The sequence below is a fragment of the Papio anubis genome, chromosome 18 (assembly GCF_008728515.1).
Source record: "Papio anubis isolate 15944 chromosome 18, Panubis1.0, whole genome shotgun sequence".
Taxonomy (NCBI): Eukaryota; Metazoa; Chordata; class Mammalia; order Primates; family Cercopithecidae; genus Papio; species Papio anubis.
Genome location: NC_044993.1, coordinates 63,286,733 through 63,309,576, shown reverse-complemented (window position 1 = coordinate 63,309,576; position 22,844 = coordinate 63,286,733). Strand labels below are relative to the sequence as shown.

The 22,844-nt window shown below is 47.1% G+C and overlaps 1 protein-coding gene across 1 annotated transcript in view; it reads right to left on the bottom strand.

Moving 5' to 3' along the window:
• TEKT5 (tektin 5) overlaps positions 1 to 22,844 on the bottom strand; it is a 65,198-nt gene that overhangs the window by 27,052 nt on the left and 15,302 nt on the right. The window contains exon 5 of the mRNA XM_003916526.4: positions 20,443 to 20,665. Within this exon, the coding sequence (XP_003916575.1) occupies positions 20,443 to 20,665 (223 nt within the window). The remainder of the gene's footprint in view (positions 1 to 20,442; positions 20,666 to 22,844) is intronic.

Here is a 22,844-nt window from a genome sequence, read left to right as displayed (position 1 = left end):
GGTTACTGGGGGGACTAAGTAAAACTGTGTGTGTGTGCACGTGTGTGTGTGTGTGTGGTGGCTGCTCTATTATTTTTTTGAGAGAGGTTCTCACCCCGTTGTCCAGGCTGAAGTGCGGTGGCACTATTACGGCTCACTGCAGCCTCAACATCCCAGGCTCAAGGGATCCTCCCACTTCAACCTCCCGAGTTGCTGGAACTACAGGCACATGCTACCACACCCAGGTAATTTTTGTGTTTTTCATAGAGATGAGGTTTTGCCACGTTGGCCAGGCTGATCTCAAACTCCTGGGCTCAAGCAATCCACCCACCTCAGCCTCCCAAAGTGCTGGGATTACAGATGTGAGCCACTGCACCCAGCCAGTGGTTAATTTTATATGTCAATTTGACTGGCTTGACTGGGTTAATTGTATATGTTAATTTAAAGGGATACCCAGGTAGCTAGCTGGTAAACTATTATTTTGAGGGGTGTCTGTGAAGGTGTTTCTGGAAGAAACTAATACTTGAATGGATGAACTCAGTGGTCATGTCCAATGTGGGCAGGCATCACCCAACCCACTGAGGGTCCGAATAGAACAAAAAGGTAGAGGAAGGGTGAATTTGCTCTCTCTGCTTTAGCTGGGACATCCACCTTCTCCTTCCCTTGGACATCAGAGTTGCTGGTTCAGACTCAGACTGAGGCTTACAGCCTCAGCCCCTGACTCCTAGACCTTAGGACTGGAACTGAATTATACTACCAGGTTACCCAGGTCTCCAGCATGCACACTGCAGGTTGTGGGCCTTCTCAGCCTCCATAACCTCACAAGCCAATTCCTATAATAAATCTCCTCTCAGATATATTTCTGTACATCCTATTGCTTCTGTTTCTCTGGAGACCCCTAAAACAGTGTGTACATTGCTTAGTCCAGTGTCTGCCACCATGCCATGGACTGTCCTGCTCCCCACCCTACCTTCCCCAACCCCCCCCAGTCTGTGATGAGATTTTTCATTTGGGATCATTATGGGGTTTTTTTTTGTTTTTTTTTTTTTAATGTAAGACAATAGGAAATTCAGATTCGCTTGAAAGAATTTGTCTTTGCAGGCAACTTAAATTCTGTAATGCAGGAAGAGAGAGTAACTGCTGGAAAAATAATTACCTTTCCTAAAAAAAAAATTGAGGACTAAATTTATCCTTCAAGAATTGTTATCTCTTTTACATATACACAAATGCTGAACGGGTAACTCGAAAGCCGATTACATAAAAAATGTTGCCTTTACAAACAGCCTCCAACCATATTTACACATTCTTATTGCTCCCAGTCTAAACGGAGGGAGTGTAGTCCATTGGAAAAAGTAGGCCTTCAGAACCCAGCAGAACTCCTGGGTTCCAATCCCAGTTCCACTACTTAACCCCTATTCAACCTTGTACAAATTACCTAATCTCTCTAAACCTCAGTATTTTTTTAAAATTATGAAATATTTTTAATGCCTGCCATATAGGATTATTGTGAGGGTTATGTAAGATTATGTATGTTTATATGTGGGTGGCATTGTGGCTACTTGACACATAGAAAGGGCCATATTAATACCCATTTTCTCTTAACCTATGGAACACTATAAAAGACTACATTTCCCAGGCTCCCTTGTAGCTCCAGGCCATGTGACTAATTCCAGCCAGTAGAAAGGAATCAAAATGTTGTTTGGGACTCTTGGGAAGTCTCTTTTAAAAGGGGGTGGTTGTGCCCTTCTCTTTCTCAGGTATCTTCCTGCTAGCTCAAACTTAAGATGTGATGGTGGAGCTCCAGCAGCCCCCTTGGACCATGAGGTCTAAGTGTGAAAAATAAATGCTTGGATGGTGACGTGAAAAAATAGCAGCCTGGGCATCTGATAACACCATGAAACCAACTTGCCAACCCAAGATTTATTTTATGTGAGAGGAAAGTACACTTCTAACTTACTTAAATTGGTGCTATTTGAGGTTTTCTATCACATGTGGCTGAACCTAATCCCAAATGAGTTGTCATATATGACCAAAGAGTTCATAGCAAATCATCCCTGATGAGGGTATCTTGACCTCAGCACTACTGACATTTTGATAGACTCTTTGATAAAATTTGTGGAGGAGGCCGTCCTGTGCATTGAAGGATGTTTAGCAGCATCCCTGGTCTCTACCCACTAGATACCAGTAGTACTCGCTTCCAGTGTGACAACCAAAATCATCTCCAGACATTGCCAACTACCCCCTAGAGGAAAAAATTGCCCCGTGTTGAGAACCACTGCCCTTGATTTATTTATTTTTATTTTTATTTTTTGAGAGTCCTGCTCATCCCTTAGGCTGGAATGCAGTGGCGTGATCTCAGCTCCCTGCAATCTATGCCTCCTGGGCCCAAGCAATTCTTCCACCTCAGCCTCCTAAGTACCTGGGACTATAGGCGTGTGCCACCACGCCCAGCTAATTATTCTTATTTTTTTGTTGCCTAGGCTGGCCTCTAACTCCTGGGCTCAAGCGATCCACCCGCCTTGGCCTCCCAAAGTGCTGGGATGACAAGTGTGAGCCACTGTGCCCAGCCATCTTGATTTATTTGCTGAGAAATTTGGAAGCCAAAGAGGTAAGGCCTATGGAAGTGAACCCCTAGAAATGAACAAACACCTGAGATATAATAAACTGATAAGAGGAAAAGGTAATCAAAGGCACAAACATTTGGGTTATACAGATCTCTCCAGAAAAGTATTCAACTGGGTACACGCAAATTATTTTTTGTTTTGTTTTTGAAACAGTGTCTTGGCTTTGTTGCCCAGGCTGGAGTACAATGGTGCAATCACTCCTCACTACAGCCTCAATCTCCTGGGCTCAAGTGGCCCTCCCGCCTCAGCCTCCTAAGTAGCTAGGACTACAGATGCACACCACCATGCCTGACTAATTTATTATTTTGTCTCGAGATGGGGTCTTGCTAGATTGCCCAAGCTGGTCTTGAACTCCTGGGCTCAAGTGATCCTCCCACTTCAGCCTCCCAAAGTGCTGGGATTACAGGTCTGAGTCATTGAGCCCAGCCTACCTTTTTGACTTGAAGTTCAAGCCTAGACTCAGATTCATGGACAATTAGTTGTATATAAAGCCAAAAATTAGGGCTGCCTGTTTTTTTGTTTTTGTTTTTTTTTTTTTTTTGAGACAGTTTCACTCTTGTTGCCCAGGCTGGAGTGCAGTGGCGCGATCTCGGCTCACTGTAACCTCCGCCTGCCAGGTTCAAGCGATTCTCCTGCCTCAGCCTTCTGAGTAGCTGGAATTACAGGCGTGCACCACCATGCCCAGCCAATTTTTTTGTATATTTAGTAGAAATGGGGTTTCACCATGTTGGCCAGGCTGGTCTCAAGCTCCCGACCTCAGGCGATCCACCTGCCTCAGCCTTCCAAAGTGCTAGGATTACAGGCGTGGGCTACCATGCCCAGCCTAGAGCTGCTTTTAAACAACTGTATTTAGGATAGGAATCAATAGGATAAGACAGTAGAGAAATAGGAGTGAAGCCAATGCTGTAACCAATGACTTCCAAAGTGATTTTAAGTGGTAAATGATAACATAAGTCACATTGTAGGAAAGTCATTCCCCTTTCAATTTTTTCAACATCTTTATTGAGATACAATTTACCAAAAAGTTCACCCACTTAAAATGTACTGTGGTTTTCAGTATAGTTACAGTTGTCCAGCCATCACTATAATCTAATTTAGAACATTTTCATTACCCACCCACAAAAGAAACTTTGTATCCCCTGTCTTTGAATCTGATTATTGTCTTGTAATCTAAATGAAAGAGATGACAATTCTAAGTGTTGACTAGGATGCAGAGAAACTGGACCACTTATATGCGGCTGGTAGAAGTCAATATTTGTCAACTTCTGGAAAGCCATTTGACAGAACCTACTGAAGTTGAAGATACACCCACTCTATCAGCCAGGGATTCCTGGGAATCCCTGGGAACGCCCATGAGAAAGGAGTCTGTATGTCCACCAAAAGACTTGTGCAAGAATGTTCATAACAACTTAAACATCTGTCATCAGGAGGATGGATCAGTTGTGGAATAGTCCCACAATAGACTACTATCCAGCAGTAAAAAAAGAACTTCTAACACACACACAACAATACAATGGACGACCCTCACCGATATTATATTGAGTGGAAGCAGCCAAGCACCAAGCAAAGAACATATTGCATGATTCCATCAACATGAATTTCAAGACCAGGCAAATCTAATGGCTGGTGATAGAAGTAAGAATGACGGTTCCTTTGGGAGAGGGTGTAGACTGGGAGGGGGCAAGAGGGGGGCTCCTGGAACTAGAAATGTCCTAGGCTTTGATCTGGAACAGGGTTTTCCAACCTCATCATCTATTGACATTTAGGGTCAGATATTTCTTTTTTTTTTTTGAGACAGAGTCATTCTGTCACCCAGGCTGGAGTGCAGTGGTGCCATCTCAGCTGACTGCAACCTCTGCCTCCCGGGTTCAAGCAATCATTGTACCTCAGCCCCCTGAGTACCTGGGATTACAGGCATGCACCACCACACCCGGCTAATTTTTGTATTTTTAATAGAGATGGGGTTTCACCATGTTGGTCAGGCTGGTCTCAAACCTCTGGCCTCAAGTGATCCACCCACCTCAGTCTCCCAAAGTGCTAGAATTACAGATGTGAGCCACGGTGCCTGGTCTGGGACCAGATAATTCTGTGTGTGGCATCTGTCCTGTGCATTGAAGGATGTTTAGTAGCATCCCTGGCCTCTACCCACTAAATGCCAGTAGCATTTAGCAATGTGACAACCACATTGCTAAATATCCCCTGAGGGGCATAATCACCCCATGACTGACAGCCACTGAACTAGGTACTGGTTACACATGTGCACACACATGTAAAAATCAAATTCAAGCTGTACACAGATTAATGCAGTCAAATGTCACATGTACCTGATGAATATGTACAACTATGTCCCCATAATAACTAAACATTTTTTTAAATTTGAACATTAATACAGTTGTGTTCTTTGCTGTGTTATATGTCAGTTTGTTTGTTTGTTTATTTATTTATTTATTTATTTTGAGACGGAGCCTCGCTCTGTCGCCCAGGCAGGAGTGTAGTGGCGCCATCTCGGCTCACTATAACCTCCACCTCCTGGGTTCAAGAGATTCTCCTGCCTTAGCCTCCTGAGTAGCTGGGACTACAGGCCCACACCATCACACCTGGCTGATTTTTGTATTTTTAGTAGAGACAGGGTTTTGCCATGTTGGCCAGGCTGGTCTCGAACTCCTGACCTCAAGTGATTGACCCACCTTGGCCTCCCAAAGTGTTGGGATACAGACGTGAGCCACTATGCCTGGCTGTGTTTTGTTTTTACTTCTTCAAGTCCATCCTCTTTAAATTGCTGCAAGTCTCAATATACAGCTTTATGATCTCTGTTGAAACTACTCAACTTGGCCTTTCTAGCACAAAAGCAGCCGCAGACAACAAGAAAATGTATTGGGCATGGCTGTGCTCCAATAAAACTATTTATAAAAATAGGTTGCAGGGCGGGGATTTGGCCCTTGGGGCTGTGAGTTTGCAACCGCTGTTATAAACTATTCCAGGGGAAATCATGATCCCCGAAAGCCGCCCATCTCATACAAGTCTGCTGCTCCTCTGGGGTTTCTGTGTTCAGAGAACAATTTCTCCAGTGCCTCGCTACTCCAAGTGTGGTCCATGGACCAGCATCTTTGGACTTGAAGAGCTTGTTAGAAACCCAGGCCCCACCCCAGATCTCAGCACAGAATCTACATTTTTACAAACTCCCAAGCTATTCATGTGCATAGTAAAGCTTTAAAGCAAGAGAAAGACATGATTATGTTTGTAGTTTTATGCAGATCTCTCTGGCTGCCATTTGGAGGACGGACAGAGGGGACAATCTGGATAAGCTGAGAGACAGGAAGACTCACACCTAGGCAGTGTGGACAATTGCAGAAGGAATGAGGTCACCAGAGTATCCAGAAGTTGAAGTAGGAAGGACTTGAGAACTTATGGAATGTGTGGAGTGAGGAGAGGCCAGTGGTATTCGGATTCCAGTGTGCCCACCTCACTACCATCCAGAGGAACCTTCTAGAAGAGAGGTTGGGGAGCCACCAGCCACTGCCAAGCGTGTGGCCTTGGAAAATCACCAAATCTCTCTGAGCCTCAGTTTCCCCATGTGTATAAAGAGGATGATAATAACACCTATCCCAGAAGATGACTTCTAGGATGGATCTAGGTAACCCGTGTAATGTGTTCAGCCCTGCGGCCAGCATATAGCAAGCCTTCCAGAGCCTGGGTCCCTCAGCCTCCACACTATCTATCCTTCCATCTGCCTAGCCATCTACCTATCTACTCTCTTTTTTCCTTTCTGTCTTTTTAAATTAAACCTTAATGCTAGCAGATCAGGGTTTCTTAGCCTTAGCACTATTGACATTTGAGGCTGGGTGATTCTCCATGGTGGGGGTGGGGACTGTCCTGTGCACTGTGGGATGTTTGGCAGCATCCTTGGCCTCTACTCACTGGATGCCAATCATCAGTAGCACGCACCGCCATTTGTGACAACTAAATGTCTTCAGACATTGCCAAATGCCCCTTGGGGGAAATGGAGGCAAATCACCTTGTTTGAGAACTACTGCTTTAGATGTTGACCTGTTATTGTTATCACTAGGCTGGGTAGCGGAGGAAGCATCCCTATTAACCTGAAGCCCAGAATCTAGAGCTGGACTTGTGGCATCCTAATAAGTTAGCAACAACTAGGAGGGGGCCCCAAGTTGGGGAGAACAATTGTTCTGAGAGACGGTTAACCACAAACAACTCACTTGCACAGCATTCTGTTCCCAAATACTTTGTTCTGCACGTACCCCCAGCAGCACAACCCTGTAAAACTTCCTTCCAGCTCCTGCCTCTTTGCAGACAGCCCCTTCTGTGCTGTGCTACCCATTGCTTTCTTGCAACGTATCCTTCTACTTTCTCCAATACATCTGCCTTTCTTTACCCATGACCATCTTGGTAAATTCTTTTACCACCCACAACACTGGCCCCAGTCAGTTGCACCCATGACAGGACCACCTGGAGTAAAATCACAGCTCTGCCATTTCCTAGTTGGAGAGGTTAGTGGTGGGGACTTCAGGTAAATCACTTTTTGTGATGAGTCCTCAGTTTCCTCATCTGTAAAATAGGTCTAATAATAACCCCTTCTTCATAGGAGGGAAAGATAAGCTCACCTAAGTAAAGCACTCAGTAGAGCTAATATGTCTTTTGTTGTTACAGTAAGTTATCTTCTTCTTTCTCCTTCTGCTTGCAGCAGGATGGAAAACTCGATTATGATCACCCACTCCCACCTCCTGTAGAGGAGAAGCCAGAAGCAAATCTCCACTCCACCCACCCACCCACTCACCCACTCACCCTCAACCCTGCACCCAGAATATGGAAAGGGTTGAGGTCAGCACTGGGAATGGTCTCTGGCCATGCATGGGGTGTGAAAGGCAATTACCAGGTCTGCCTCAGATAAAACCAACCTCGGCTCGGTGGAAAAGTGTGCTGATAGTCCTGGCTGGACTAGAAATCCACCCAGCAGCTCTGAAAGCAGAGATATGTTTGGCAGGGTTGTTCGCCATGTAAAACTATCTGCCTGTGTCTTGTGACAGTGGAGAAAGCCTCTAAGGCCAAGAAATTATTTTTGATGTGGAAGGGGGAAAAAAAAATGGATTTAGCAGTTCCAGCCAGCTTTAGGCTTCTGGATGTTTTGTGCAACCTTGCAAATTTATTGTTTTCCAAAGTGCACGAAGCCAAGGAGTTTCCAAGGAGATGCTTAGCTCAGTGCAGATCCCCAGCTCAGGAAGGGGGAAGGCAGCTTGAAATCCTTTTCTGGTCAAATGGTGGAAGATTCTCAAGTTCAGCCAAATTCAGGAGCAAGGAGAGAGAGAAAGTGGAGAAGAGCACTCCGGAGGGACCTGGCCAGGGATTCAGAACATGAACGTCCCAGAGCTGGGACTCTCAACCCTCAGCACTCTTGACATTTGGGCCCAGATATATCTCAGCTGTGGGGACTGTCCTGTGCATTGGGAGCTGTTTAGCACAGCATCCTTGGTCTCTACCCACTAAATGTTAATAGCATTCTCCACCCCCAGCAGTTACAACAACCAAAAATGTCTCCAGACATTGGCGAATGCCAGTGGGGTGCAAATTCACCCTGGTTGGGAACCAGTACTCCAGGAGATAAATGTTGAGCAGGTCCTGCTCACAGCTGTTTCTGTCAAGTGGTGGCCCAGCTGCTTTCAGAAAATGTCAAGCCAGCACATGCATCAGCTGTTGAGAAGCTGTCTGAGGTCAGAGGTCCTGAAAGTCCTGAATGGGGTTAGAAATGGGTAGAAGCTTTCTTGCCTGAGAGACCAATGTGTTCTTAAAAAAACTGATGGAAATTCACCATCTCAGGCCTTTGAGGGCCTCCTTCTTAACACTTACTACCGTTTTTAATTAATTGTGTGTTTGCTTATTTTTTTAAACTCTGTTTCCCCCTCTAGAATGTAAGCCCCTTGAGGGTAGGGATCTTGTCTGTTGGTCACTGTTGTATCCCCAGCGCCACACTCAGTCTAGCACATAGGATGGGCTAAGTACATATCTGCTGCAGGGAGGAAAGGAACAGGGAGGGAGGGAACAACAGATAATTGTTGCATGTCTACACCTGGAAGATATACCTAGAGGGCTTGTTAAAACTCGGATCACTGGACCCCGCTTGCAGACTTTCTGATTCAGTGGGTCCCGGATGGAGCCTGAGAATGTGCATTTTTATCAAATTCCCAGGTAGTGCTGATGCTGATGGTCGAAGGACCACACTTTAAGAACCACTGGTCTGAAGACCTAACTTTTGGTCCTCCGTCCTGGGCTGTGCATTAGAGTCACCTGGAGAGCTTTAAAAAGATCTGCTGCAGGCCACATCCTGGCCAATTGAATCAGAATCCCTAGAGCGAGGCCCAGGCATCTGGGAGATTCCAATGCGGCACTAAGGCTGAGAGCAGCTCACCTGCACCTTCTCACTTGTTCCTCACAGCTGGTAGCATTGTTCCTTTCTTACAGATTAGGAAACACATTCAGGAGGGTTAGTTACTTCCTCAAGATCCCTTAGTTGTACTAAAATTCAAACCAGGTGCCAGGTTCTTTCAGTTACTTTGTCGTCCCTCCCACTTCAGCAGATCAGAAAGCAGACCATAGCTTTGTACTATTTTTATAACTAATAGTCATTGATCACTAAGGGATGGGCACAGCTGCTGTTATTCTCACAACTGCTTGTCAAACATCATTACTCCCATTTGACAGAGGAAAAAACTGAGGCACAGAGAGGTAGAGAAACCTGACTTTGGTCACACAGCCAGGAAGTGCTAAAGCCAGAACTGAGCCCAGCCCTCTGCAATACACTATGGGTCTTACCTGTGAGGACACAGAAGGTGGAGATGGAAGGGGAGGCTGGACCAAGGAGGAGGCCAGCAGATGTCAAAGCTGGAGCATAGGTGAGGCTAGCCAGTAGGTCCCATGCTAGCAAGCAGACAAAGACACAAAGGTACACGAGGCATGACTTGGAAAAAATTAGGGGACTGCTGAGGCATAACAGTACACGCGAGATGCCACTGCAACCCTCTGCCTTGGCCAGGCTGCACCTTATATTCTTCTCATCTCACCAGGAACCAATCCCGGTGATTGTCCTTCCCAGGGCTTCCAGGCAAAGCATATGATTGGCTGTCACCATTTGAAGCCAGCCATGGGAGGAAGGAAGTACTAGCGTCCCTGAGCATAGGTGGTGCTCACAAAATGAGCTAGAAACAGCCTCATTTGTGCTGCCCTCTCCCATGTTCGTTCTCTCCATCTCCTGTCTGGTCCCTCCAACTTCCTGCATCTGTCGGCTACCTCCCCAGCTCTGGACCTTGGCTCCACCTTCCTGATTCCAGCAACTCCTCTCCCATTTGGCACAGTGTTCCCATGAACTGATAACCAGTGACACAGTCCCCCTGACCAGCCCACCTTTTGGCGCAGCTCTCAGAGTTTCCCATGTCTGAGCTCCCAGGGAGCCCTCATGCTGGGTCCATCCAGTCACATATGTACTATGATGAGACCTGAGCCCACATGACACTAGAAGGGCTATTGATTCCTCCTGGTGCTAAGGTGGGCATCAGGTAGAGACCTACCTATGCATGCATATGACGCTGAGCCATTTCCTGAGAGCTACAGCCTGAGATAGCTGGAAACCCATAGACAGCAGAGCCTCTGAAAGTCACATTCACACCAAGTCCAGGACCTACAGGAACCTAGTCTTAAATAGAACAGGGGTCCGGGTGCGGTGGCTCAGGCCTGTAATCCCAGCACTTTGGGAGGCTGAGGCTGGTGGACCTTGGAGTTCGAGATCAGCCTGACCAACATGGTGAAACCTCGTCTCTACTAAAAATACAAAAATTAGCCGGGCGTGGTGGTGCACGTCCGTAATCCCAGCTACTCGGGAGGCTGAGGCAGGAGGATCGCTTGAACCTGGGAGGCAGAGGTTGCAGTGAGCCGAGATCGTGCCACTGCACTCCACCCTGGGCAACAGAGGGAGACTCTGTCTCGAAAGCAAAACAAAACAAAAACAGATCAGGGATGGCATTTAGGGGTGTGGATGCCCTGAAGAACCACCCTGTTCACCAAGCCACGGGGAGTAGGCACAGCCCAGGTTTTATACACCCAAATTCTTCCTCCCTTCTGGAATCTTGTAGTTTATAAGAGGGCAATTGGCTCCTTCAGACAACAGTCTGTGAGTTCAGGACTCACGCAGATCTGAAGAATTCTAGAGGTCTTCTACCTCCTCAAACCCTCCCCCCCATTCCTCAGTGGTGCCTGGAATTCCTTTAAAACAAGGTTTCTCAGCCTCAGCATTACTGACATTCAGGCCCAATCATTCTTTGCTGTGGGGGGCTGTCCTGTGCCATGTAGGAAGTTTAGCAGTATCCCTGGCCTCTATCCAGTAGATGCCAGCAGCACCCCCTCACCCAACTATAGCAACCAAAAATGCCTCCAAACATTTCAAATGTCCTCTGGGGAACACAACTGCCTTCAGCTGACAACCACCGCATTGAAGAATTACTCAGGTCACAACCTTCTAAGAAAATGCAGACTGCAGAGAGAGGGGAGCGCCTGCACAGGAATGGACAGTGGCCGTTGATTACTGAGTGTCTGCAAGGGCGGCTCATCTTATGAAGCCAGGGATGGGGTGTTGTTCTGAAGTCAATACAAGGCATGAAAATTGCGTCTGGTCAAAAGTGCTCTTGAAACCTGGTCATCCCTCCATCAGGACATACGGCTGTTTCCTTAGTTGAATACTGATGTGGGTGTGTTTTCCTAAAACATGGCAGTCACTTTCAGGGCACAATTGCCCATATGAACTATCTACACTGGTGCAGGGGTAACTATTCTGCCAGGGATTCCGATGAAACGAACTAAACTTCATTCAGCCTAACGCTGGCTCCTTACTATTTTCTTTTTTCTTTGAGACAGGGTCTCGCTCTGTTGCACAGGCTGGAGTGCAGTGGCACAACCACAGCTCACCGAAGCCTCGGCCTCCTGGGCTCAAGTGATCCTCCCACCTCAGCCTACCAAGTAGCTGGGACTACAGGCGCATGCCACCATGCCCAGGTAATTTTTATGTTTTTTGTAGAGACAAGATCTTACTATGTTGCCCAGGCTGGTCTCAAACTCCTGGCTCAAGCTATTCTCCCACCTCAGCCTCCAAAAGTGCTGAGATTACAGGCATGAGCCACCACGTCCAGCTTCCTTCCTTACATATCTTAACGGTCTCTCCCGTACACAGTGAACTGTGACCTAACTAGATGTGTGAACAGCCTGGAACCGACTCCTGCACCAATCACAGAATTTTAGCCAATCGCAGGCAGCCAACTGTTCGAATCCTGTTCAAATAAGGCAAACAAACAATAAGCAGAAACCAATCTGGCTGTTTCTGCACCTGACTTCCACCTTCTGTGCCTCACTTGCCTTTTTCTGTCTGTAAATATCATCCGACCACGTGGCAGCTTTGGGGCTGCTCTGAATCTATTCTGGTGCAGGGCGCTGCCCGATTCACGAATCATTCTTTGCTCAATTAAATTCTGTTAAATTTAATCTGCCTTAAGTTTTCCTCTTAACGCTCCCAAATTTCAGGTACTGGGCAGCAATGTCATCACATTTCCCATATTCATATACCATCTACATAATCATTTAATATTTTTCTTCAAATCAGCCTGTTTCAGCCTTTAACGTATGTATTTGAAATGAAATCTTTAAATTATTTCCCCAAGTGGAAAGCTACTATTATTTTCCACTAATAGAGGGTACCATAACAATAGGGAAAATGGGAAAAATAAGTTAATAATTCTTTTTTTTTTTGAGATGGACACTCACTCTGTCGCCCAGGCTGGAGTACAGTGGCACAATCTCGGCTCACTGCAACCTCTGCCTCCCAGGTTCAAGTCATTCTCTTGCCTCAGCCTCCGGACTAGCTGGAACTACAGGCATGCACCACCACACCCAGCTAATTTTTGTATTTTTAGTAGAGATGGGGTTTCACCATGTTGGCCAGGCTTATCTGGAACTCCTGAACTCAGGTAATCTGCCTGCCTCGGCTTCCCAAAGTGCTGGGATTACAGATGTGAGCTACCACGCCTAGCTGGAAAAAGAAGTTAATAATTTTCTCTAGGTTCTATTGCTTTCCAAAGCTTCTAAGCCTGAGGCCTGATGCCTTTGCTAGAAAGGTAGATGAGCAAAGGAAGGACATGTGTTAAAGAGAAGTCGGCATCATGATGAGTCTTGCTCTGTGACACCATCAGAAAAGACAGAGACTTTCTCCCCGGGATGCAGTGGTGTTTTATGAGGAGGGTAGCACAGGGCCAGACTGCCAGCTCCACTTCCCCAGGGCTGGGCCAGTTTTAGAAACCAGCCATCAGTAGCTTGGCTGCAGGCTCCGCCGCTGGAAAGAATCGGCTGCAAAGCACAAAAGCATTTCCCAGTGCACAATGGGTTCCAGACCTCCTTGGACAAACAGAGGGATTGGCAGTAGGCACGCAGGGCCTCAGATCACCAGCAGGGGCCCTCACCCCTCAGACGCCAGACTTTCCTGGCCAGGCATTCCTGGGAAGGGGTGGTTTTGCTGATGCTAATAATGGCTGCTTGGGAGTCAAAACCCCAAAGAAACTTCAGAATGAAACCAAAGCCCTTCAAGGTTAAAATTCATAGCCCTTCTCTGTTCTGTTCAAACTCTTCCTATGCCTGGATGTTCTGTTTATCTGCCTCTCTGAATTTCCTCTGATATATAAAGCAGAGTGCACAAATACAGGGCTACAGGATCAAGTAAATAATGCAAATGAGGGAAGTGTGCTGTAATAGGGAGTGGTGGGGCCTGAGGCTAATTGGAGCACCTGACCCCAAAGAGAGGCAGCAGCCACTCAACTCTTAGCCACTGTTCCTTGTAGAAACATGGGCTCTGAATTGCTAGAGCTACTAATTTTTCAAGAGATGCTGGAAATCTGAAAAATTCTTATGTGAAATCCCCATTTTATACCAAATATTTTTTGAACTCTGTGAGAGTGCATACAAATATGTGTACATGAGGGTTCACAGCAGCTCTACTTGTAACACCCCAAATGGAAACAACCCAAATGCTTATCAGTAGGTGAGGCCACGTGCAGTGGCTCACACCTGCAATCCCAGCACTTCGAGAGGCCAAGGCTGGTGGATCACCTGAAGACCAGCCTGGCCAACATGGTGAAACCCCATCTCTACTAAATATACAAAAAAATTAGCTGGGCAAGGTGGTGCACACCTGCAATCCCAGCTACTCGGAAGGCTGAGGCAGGAGAAATGCTTGAAACTGGCAGGTGGAGGTTGCAGTGAGCCGAGATTGCGCCACTGTACTCCAGCCTGGGCAATAAAGAGGGACCCTGTCTCCAAAAAAAAATTATAAAAGGAAGATTGGCAGGTGTTAAAAGAGGTAAGGAAGGCATTCTAGCACCTTTGAGATAGTCAGAAGCAATGAAGAAGGAATAATCTTCCCGTTGTATGATTCAATGATATTAATGCTACATCCATGTAACACATCTAATATTTCACCTGCCAGGATCTAGTTCCCACGTCAGAATAAGCACTTTCTCCATAGAAGGATCCCTGACCCCACACATCCTACCCCCAAAAGCCATATTTGTGCATCTTTTCCCCCCACACATGAAGAGATCCCCCACTCAAATGCGCATTCATGTGGGTAATTGCATGTAAGTGAGGGGTTGTTTTTCTAGAAGTTTCCAGGGCCCTGTGTCTCAGAGAAATCAGCACTCAAAGGCAGCAACCCACTCTGTGGCCACCAACTTCTTTAGTCCAGAGAAGTCACCAGCTCCTCTGCTAGCAGTGGTCAGTATGATACAGTGATGCCTGGAGCCTCAAAGTGCAAGGATGAGGCCCCAGGGCAAGTTAGGAGGCTTGGGGTGTGGCCGAGGTGACAGAACTCTAGGATCCCAGTGAACAGGTGAGGCTGTCTGCATAGCCCCAAACCACTGTCTGCATGTGGAGCCATGTAGATCTGGCCTTACAAGGTGGATTCCTATGACCGCTTGGGAAATAACTGCCTTGCAGCACAGGTACGGATGGGCACTTGGAATTTTCCAGAAATGCCTTTTGCCAAGGAGAATCAGGCTGAGCTCGACTAATAACAGTTACATTTTTAAAGAGAGCATTTCAGGCCAGGTACGGTGGCTCAAGCCTGTAATCCCAGCACTTTGGGAGGCCAAGGCGGGTGGATCACCTGGGATCAGGAGTTTGAGACTAGCCTGGTCAACATGGTGAAAACTCGTCTCTACTAAAAATACAAAAATTAGCTGGGCATAGTGGCGGGCACCACCCACTACTCAGGAGGCTGAGGAGGGAGAATTGCTTGAACCTGGAAAGCAGAGGTTGCAGTAAGCCAAGATCTTGTCACCGCACTCCAGCCTGCACGACGGAGTGAGACTCCGTCTCAAAAAAAGAAGAGAGCATTTCAAATCCTCCAGCCAAAGTAAACTGTCGAAAGGTGAAATGGTTGCTATATATTTATCTTCATTGAGTCAAATTCCTGTATTATTTTAGAAAAATACCATGTGAAATTCACCAACCAGAAGACAAATCCTTGCTCAGGAAAATGTCAATAGGGTAGGGTTGGAGTTTGGCGCATTTCAGACGGGTGCTAGCTTATTTGCAGAACAGCTGGTGATTAAATTATGACTATTAATAAAAATCCATGAGGTTGCAAAAACCCTCTGGTCTGCAGTGATGAGGTTGTTAGTAACAATTCAAAACTTCCCTGGAGGAATTTTTATTTTTATTTATTTATTTCAACTTATTTTAATTTTAATTTTTAGAGACAAAGTCTTGCTCTGTCACCCAGACTGCAGTGCAGTGCTGCGATCATAGCTCACTACAGTATCAAACTCCTGGACTCAAGGGATCCTCACTAGAGAAATTTTGAAAGGGAAAAGGTTTTGCTCTCTCCACCTCCACTCAAAAGATCCTTTCTCTCTCCATCAATAATTGAATTAATACTTACAGTTACCTTTTACTGACTGTTGATCATTTGTCAAGCACTGTTTTAAGAGCTCCAGAGATTAATTCATTAATACAGTAATGTTACCATGTAGAAATTTTTATCTCTGTTTCACAGGTGAGAAACCAGGCACCAAGAGCCAACCAAAAGAGCCTTCCCAAGTCATCCCCAGACCACAAACTTCAGGCAATGAAACATGACAATGAACTACATTTGATCCACCGTATGAGATGCCTCATTAAAAGAAAATGCACAAGAGCCAAAAGACGGACACCACCAAGTGTCCATAAATGGATGAATGGATAAAGAAGATGTGGTATAGACAACGGAATATTATTCTGACTTGAAAAGGAAGGAAATTCTGACACACGCTACAACATGGATGAGCCTTGAAGACATTATGTCAAGTGAAATTAACCAGTCACAGAAGGACAACTACTGTATAATTCCACTTATATGAGGTCCATAGAGGAGTCAAATTCTCAGAGACAGAAAGTAGAATGGAGGTTACTTGTATTCATGTGTTCTCATGTTGCTAATAAAGACATACCAAAGACTGGGAAAAAAAGATTTAATGGACTCGCAGTTCGACATGGCTAGGAAGGCCTCACGGTCATGATGGAAGGCAGGGGAGGAGCAAAGGCACGTCTAACATGGCAGGAGGCAAAAGAGAACGTGCAGGGGAACTCTCTTTTATAGAACCACCAGGTCTCACAAGACTTATTCGCTATCACAAGAACCGCATGGGAAAAACCTGCCCCCATGATTCAATTACCTCCCACCGGGTCCCTTCCACTGACACATGGGGTTTATGGGAGCTACAATTCAAGATGAGATTTGGGTGGAAACACAACCAAACCATATCACCATGGATATGGGGGAAGATGGAAATGCAAAGGGAGTGTTTAAAGGGTGCAGAGTTTCAGTTTGGGAAGATGGAAAAGTTCTGGAGATGGATGGTGGTGATGGATGCACAATGTGTGAATGTACTTAATGCCACAGAACTGTACACTTAAGAGTGGTTAAAATGCTAAGTTTTATGTTATGCATATTTTACCATAAAAAATGGATTTTTGCATGAAAAAAGAAAAAGAGACATTAAAAGCATTCATTCATGCATGCTTCATTCTTAAAAAAAAAAAACCTCAATAAAAAACTCAACATTGTAGGCTGGACATGGTGGCTCACACTTGTAATTCCAGCACTTTGGGAGGCAGAGGCAGGCAGATCACTTGAGACCAGGGGACTTGAGCCTGGAAGTTCAAGACCAGCCTGGGCAATATGGCAAAACCCCATCTCTACAAAAAATACAAAAATTAGCTGGGGTGTGGTGGCGGTGCAGGGTGCCTGTAAACCCAGCTACTCAGGAGGCTGAGGCAGGAGAATCGCTTGAACCTGGGAGGCAAAGGTTGCAGTGAGCTGACATTGAGTCACTGCACTCCAGCCTGGGCTACAGAGTGAGACTGTCTCAAAAAAGCCACCTCAACATTGTAGAGTCCTTCCATTCATTGCACAAAGATGTGAGCAGTACCAGGCAGTTACTAAGCAGTAGGGGGACAAGGTTAAATCAGGAGCAGTGCTCTGAAGACATACTGGCAAGTAAATAAACTAATACAGTAAGATCACAGCCACTAGTACAGACATGGTGCCTACTACGTGCCCTCACTCCTTCAGGTGTTATACCTGCATTAACTCAAATAATCCTCATGGCAGTCATTTTCGGTTTTTTTTTTTTTTTTTTTTTTTTTGAGACAAGGTCTCGCTCTGTCATCCAGGTTGGATGGAGTGCAGTGGTGCAATCACAACTCACTGCAGCCTCCACCTCCCAGGCTCAAGCGATCCTCCTTGCCTCAGCCTCCTGTGACAGTCATTCTTATCCTCATTCTACAAACAAGGAGACTGAGGCTCAAAGAAGTTAAGAAAGTTGGCCAAGGTTATAGAGGATTCATCACATCCATGCAGTGTGGCTCAAGGTCAGTGGTTCTAGCCAAAAGGTATGAGATGGAAGAAGCAATGAAAAACACAGTCTCAGAACGCAGTGGCCACCCAGAGATGGTGAGTGCAAATAGGCCGTGGAGTTTAGGAAGGATTCCTGGAGGGAGAGGCTTTTGAGCTAAGTTCCAGAGCAGGGGTTGTCAAAACCACAACCTGTAGACCAAATCCGGCCCGCTGCCTAGTTCTGTGAAGTTTTATTGGAACACAGCCGTGCTCATTTGTGTACAGATTGTCCATAGCTGCTTTTGCAGTATGCAGAAACCATATGGCCTGCAAAGCTGAACACAGTTATCATCTAGCGCTTGACAGAAGAAGTTTGCCAAGCCTGTTCTAGAGAATTAATAGGAAAATAGTTCATGAAAGATAAAGGGAAGGTGCACAGGCCAACTCGGTGCCAACTTTGCCTTCTCTAGATATCTTACCCTCTTCCAGTCCTTCTTCGACTTGATGTCACCACCACAGCACAGGCAGCCTTCCCCACTCCCTGGGCCTCTTCCAGAGCCCCCTAACCACTCTATCCATCCATTCCTTTTTTTTTTTGAGACAGAGTCTCACTCTGTCACCCAGGCTGGAGTGCAGTGGCAAGATCTCAGCTCATTGCAACCTCTGCCTCCTGGGTTCAAATTATTCTCCTGCCTCAGCCTCCCGAGTAGCTGGAATTACAGGTGCATGCCACTGTGCCCAGCTGATTTTTTGTATTTTTAGTAGAGACAGGGTTTCACTATATTAATCAGACTGGTCTCTAACTCCTGACCTCAAGCGATCCTCCTGCCTCTGCCTTCCAAAGTGCTAGGATTACAGGTGTGAACCACCACGTCCGGCCCCTGCATCCATTCTTAACTGCTGCATCCCGTCTGCCACCCAGGCAGAAAAGAAATCAACAAAAGGACAAGCTTGGACCCAAACACTGTCTGCTTAAAACCTTCAAAGGCTCCCCATTGTTCTTAGGTGAGAATCCAAACCCTTCACCAAGCCTACCCAGACCCGCCTGCCCCTTCTTCCAGCTTCGTCCCGGATGCATCCTTTGCCTTGCTGCTCTCTCTGGAATCCTCTTCCCACCAACTTTCGGCCACTCAACTCCCTGTTGATCTGTTCTGGGTGGCAATGTCCCCTGCTTCTCTGCTCTACCCAGTGTGGGTCCCATGAGAATCTCTGGCTCACCCACCCTTGCTCCCTCCCTATAAAAATGTTGGAATGATTTCATGGAAACTTCTGTTTCGAGGCCAGGCACGGTGGTTCACTCCCGTAATCCTAACACTTTGACAGGCCGAAGTGGGAGGACTGCTTGAGCCCAGGAGTTTGAGACCAGCCTAAGCAACATAGCGAAACGCTGTCTCTACAAAAAACTAAAAAACTTAGCCAGGTGTAGTCGCTCACACATGTAGTCTTAGCTGCTTGGGAGGCTGAGGCGGGAGGATCGCTTGAGTCCAGGAGTTCAAGGCTGCAGTGAGCCGTGATTGTGCCACTGCACTCCAGCCTGGGCAACAGAGCAAGATCATCTCAGGAAAAAAAAAAAAAAAAGAGACAGAGAGAGAGAAGAAAAGAAAAATAAACTTTACTTATTTTTTGTCTCTTCTGGAGTACCAGACTAAAGGGTGGCAGATGTAGGTGGGCTGAAGTTACCACTGTAATTTCCATCAAACCCTGCCTGCAGCCCACGAATCCCCCCAAAGATACAGACACAATAAAAAAGGGCACAGTTTTTTTTTTTTTTGTTTGTTTGTTTGTTTTGAGACAGGGTCTCACTCTTTTGCCAAGGCTGGAGTGCAGTGGTGTGATCTTGGCTCACTGCAACCTCTGCCTCCCAAGTTCAAGCGATTCTCCCACCTCAGCTTCCCCAAGTAGCTGGGATTACAGGCATGCGCCACCACACTTGGCTAGTTTTTTGTATTTTTAGTAGAGACAGGGTTTCACCATGTTGGCCAAGCTGGTCTCAAATTCCTGACCTCAAATGATCTGCCCACCTTGGCCTCCCAAAGTGCTGAGATTACAGGCGTGAGCCACTGTGCTTGGCCTTAAAAAGGCGTACTGTTCTGCAAATACAAATTCAAGGCAAGTTCCCTCTGACCTGACTATCATCCAAGTTCTTTCTGTGTATATAAATTTCACAGCCACCACTGTTCTTCCAGGAGAATGTCAAATCCCCAGAGGCCAGGGCCCGTGTTTATACGGCTCCTCATTTTATTCCTAGTGCCTAGCGCAGCATCTGGCACCCAGTGGGAATCTAAATTTGCATTGAGCAGGGAGTATAGATTCCATCCAAAGAGGACTCCAAGAGCCAACCCGGAGGTGTGACACAGCATGACGCAAAATGCCTAAAGGGCAAGCTGGTGTGGGCATAGCGGGCTGACGACAGAATCGGGCAGTGCTGCAGACTCCTCAGATCCAAAAAGCACCCCATCCCTCAGCAGGAAATCCCTTTAGACTGTTATGGTTCTGTTGAGGCCTTTGGAAGTCAAAGGTTACACTTCCAAAGATGCTGCTGTGGGCGGAGAAGATGTGTTGGAGTGACAGAGACAATGCGCTGCCAGGCTCCGTTCTCTGCACCTGTCATGCTCAGTCACATGGGTTTTAGATGGAGAATAAGGGGTCCTGGGAGCGTCACAGCCTCTTGGGGACAGCCAGGCCAAGTTCCAGGCTCCATCCTCCAGTGAGCAAGAGAGGATGAACCCTGGATGCTTAAATCCCCCCAGGAAGCTCAGCCCTTGGCCGCTTTTAGAAAGAACAAGACCACAGACCTTGGGGAGGGAGGGTACTGGTTTGGCACCAGGGGCAGGGCCAGCTTGGCCCAGAAACTGCTCAGATTCACGGGAGGAGGGTGAGGGCTTGGCAGAGAAGGCAGGGGTCCTGGGAGGATCTGCTCACCTTCGCCAGCTGTGTCTGCAGCTTATTCTTCACGTCCGTCACCTCGGAGATGCGGGCGTTGAAGGCCAGGTTGGTGTCTGTGAACTGCCTCCACATCTGATCCGACAAGGTCTCAAAGAGGTGCTCCGCCTCCTCCCGCAGCCGGATGGAGTCGGCCCGCATGTTCTGAGAGTGCTTGATGTTGTCGTTACTGAACTTGGCCCAGGTCTCGGGTACGGAGATCCTGCAAAGGCACAGGGACGAGTTGCTGCAGCCCTGGGAGACCTCACAATCTGCGGTTTCTCAGCTTTGGCAGTCTTGGCCTCTGGATCGGGATTATTCTCTCTCCTGTGCATTGTGGGATGTTTAGCAGCATCCCTGGCCTCTACCTACTAGATGCCAGCAGCTCCCGGACCACCCCATTGTGACAACCAAAAAATGGCTCCAGACATTGCCAAGTACCCTCCTGGGAGAGGGCACAGTCACCCCTTGCTGAGAACCACTGTCCTGATCCAACACCCTCATTTTACAGGGGAGGCAAGAGAACCCTAAAGAGAGCAGCTGGTCGGCAGAAGGGCACTCAGTGAGTGGGTCAAAGAGAGGGGCTCCCTCAGAGAGCTCTTTTCCCTAACACCCACACCACTGCCACCAGAAACACAACACGGACAAGCCAAGAAGCAGGCATTGGGCACAGAGAGGGTTCAGGGACCCTCCAACTCTGCAATGAGAATGTGGCCACGCTACTTTCACTGCCATTAATTCATGGAATATTTCTTCAACTTCTACCACATGCCACACATTGTTCCAGGCACTTAGGAGAGAGCCATGAACAAGAACAGCAACATCCATGTCCTCGTGGCGGTTAATTGCCAGAGAAGGAAGATTGACAGTGAATGAGGAGATAGTTACACATTGTGTTATGTGCTGGGAAGGGATTTAGAAACTGGAGGGCCGGGCCAGCCATGCCTCTAATCCCAGCATGCTGGGAGGCCGAGGAAGGCAGATCAGTTGAGCCCAGGAGTTCAAGACCAGCCTGGTCAATGTGGTGAAACCCCCATCTCTATAAAAAATGCCAAAAAGAAGTACCTATGTGTGGTGGTACATGCCTGTGGTCCCAGCTACTTGGGAGGCTGAGGTGGGAGGATCTCTTGAGCCCAGGAGTTCAGGGTTGCAGTGAGCCATGATTGCACCACTGCACTCCAGCCTGGGCAACATAACAAGACCCTGTCTCAAAAGCAGCAGCAGCAGCAGCAGCAGGAGGATGAAAGAGACAAATGGAGTGGTGTCATTATGTGTTGGTCAGGGTTGTAAATGGGAATAGATGAATACTCGGAAGGGTGTTGAGATGGTTAGGGATTAGAAAATGCATGAAGTGCTGAATGCGGTGGCTCATGGCTGTAATCCCAGCACTTTGGGAGCCCAAGGCGGGAGGATCACTTGAGGTCAGGAGTTCGAGACCAGCTTGGCCAACATAGTGAAATCCCGTCCCTACTAAAACCACAAAAATTAGCTGGGTGTAGTGGCACGTGCCTGTAACCCCAGCTACTCAGAAGGCTGAGGCAGGAGAAACACTTGAATTGGAAGTCAGAGACTGCAGTGAGCCAAGATCACGTTGCTGCACTCCAGCATGGGCAACAGAGTAAGACCCTATCCCCACCACTAAAAGGTAAAAAGAAACTGCATGAAGTTGTCATTATCCCAGCTGTAACGGGCAAGAGAAAAGGAAGCAGTAGGTGTTATAACAGCCCCAGAAGAGAAGGAACCATGGTCGACTACAGTGTCTGGGAGGGAGGTAGCAGGGGAAGAAATCGTAGCCTCTCCCCTCCCACACTCTGTCTTCTGCTGGTGCCCCTCCTCCTGGCTGAACCCATCTGGAAATCAAAGGACAGAGAGCCCAGGAGAGGAGGTCTGCAGAGGAGAGTCTGTTGTGCAGGACACACAGTGTGGCAGCTGGAGAATGGATCTGGGGAGATCAATGGACAGGGACACAGGCTACATTAGCAAAGGCAGGCAGGGAAGGCTTCTCGGAGGTGGTGACACACGAGCAACTCCTCAGTAAAGTTCTTCCTGGCAGAGCATGTAAATCCCTGCAACAAGCAACCAATGGACCACGTGGGGTTTTCTCATCTGGGAAGGCTTTGAGGAAGGGCATGCATTTCTTTGAGTTGGCTTCAGGTCCTGGATAAACCAGACTAGGTAATTTCTCAAGGTCTTTTCTGGTCCAGGAAGTCTCCAGTTCTTAAATAAAGCAGATTTTTATACTCAGGCAGCAGGAATTGAACTCATATTTCTGAAATAAAACTCTCTTTTCAGACTTTTTTTTTCTTTCTTTCTTTCTTTTTTTTTTTTTTTTGAGATGCAGTCTTGCTCTGTTGCCAGGCTGGAGTGCAGTGGCAGGATCTCGGCTCACTGCAACCTCTGTC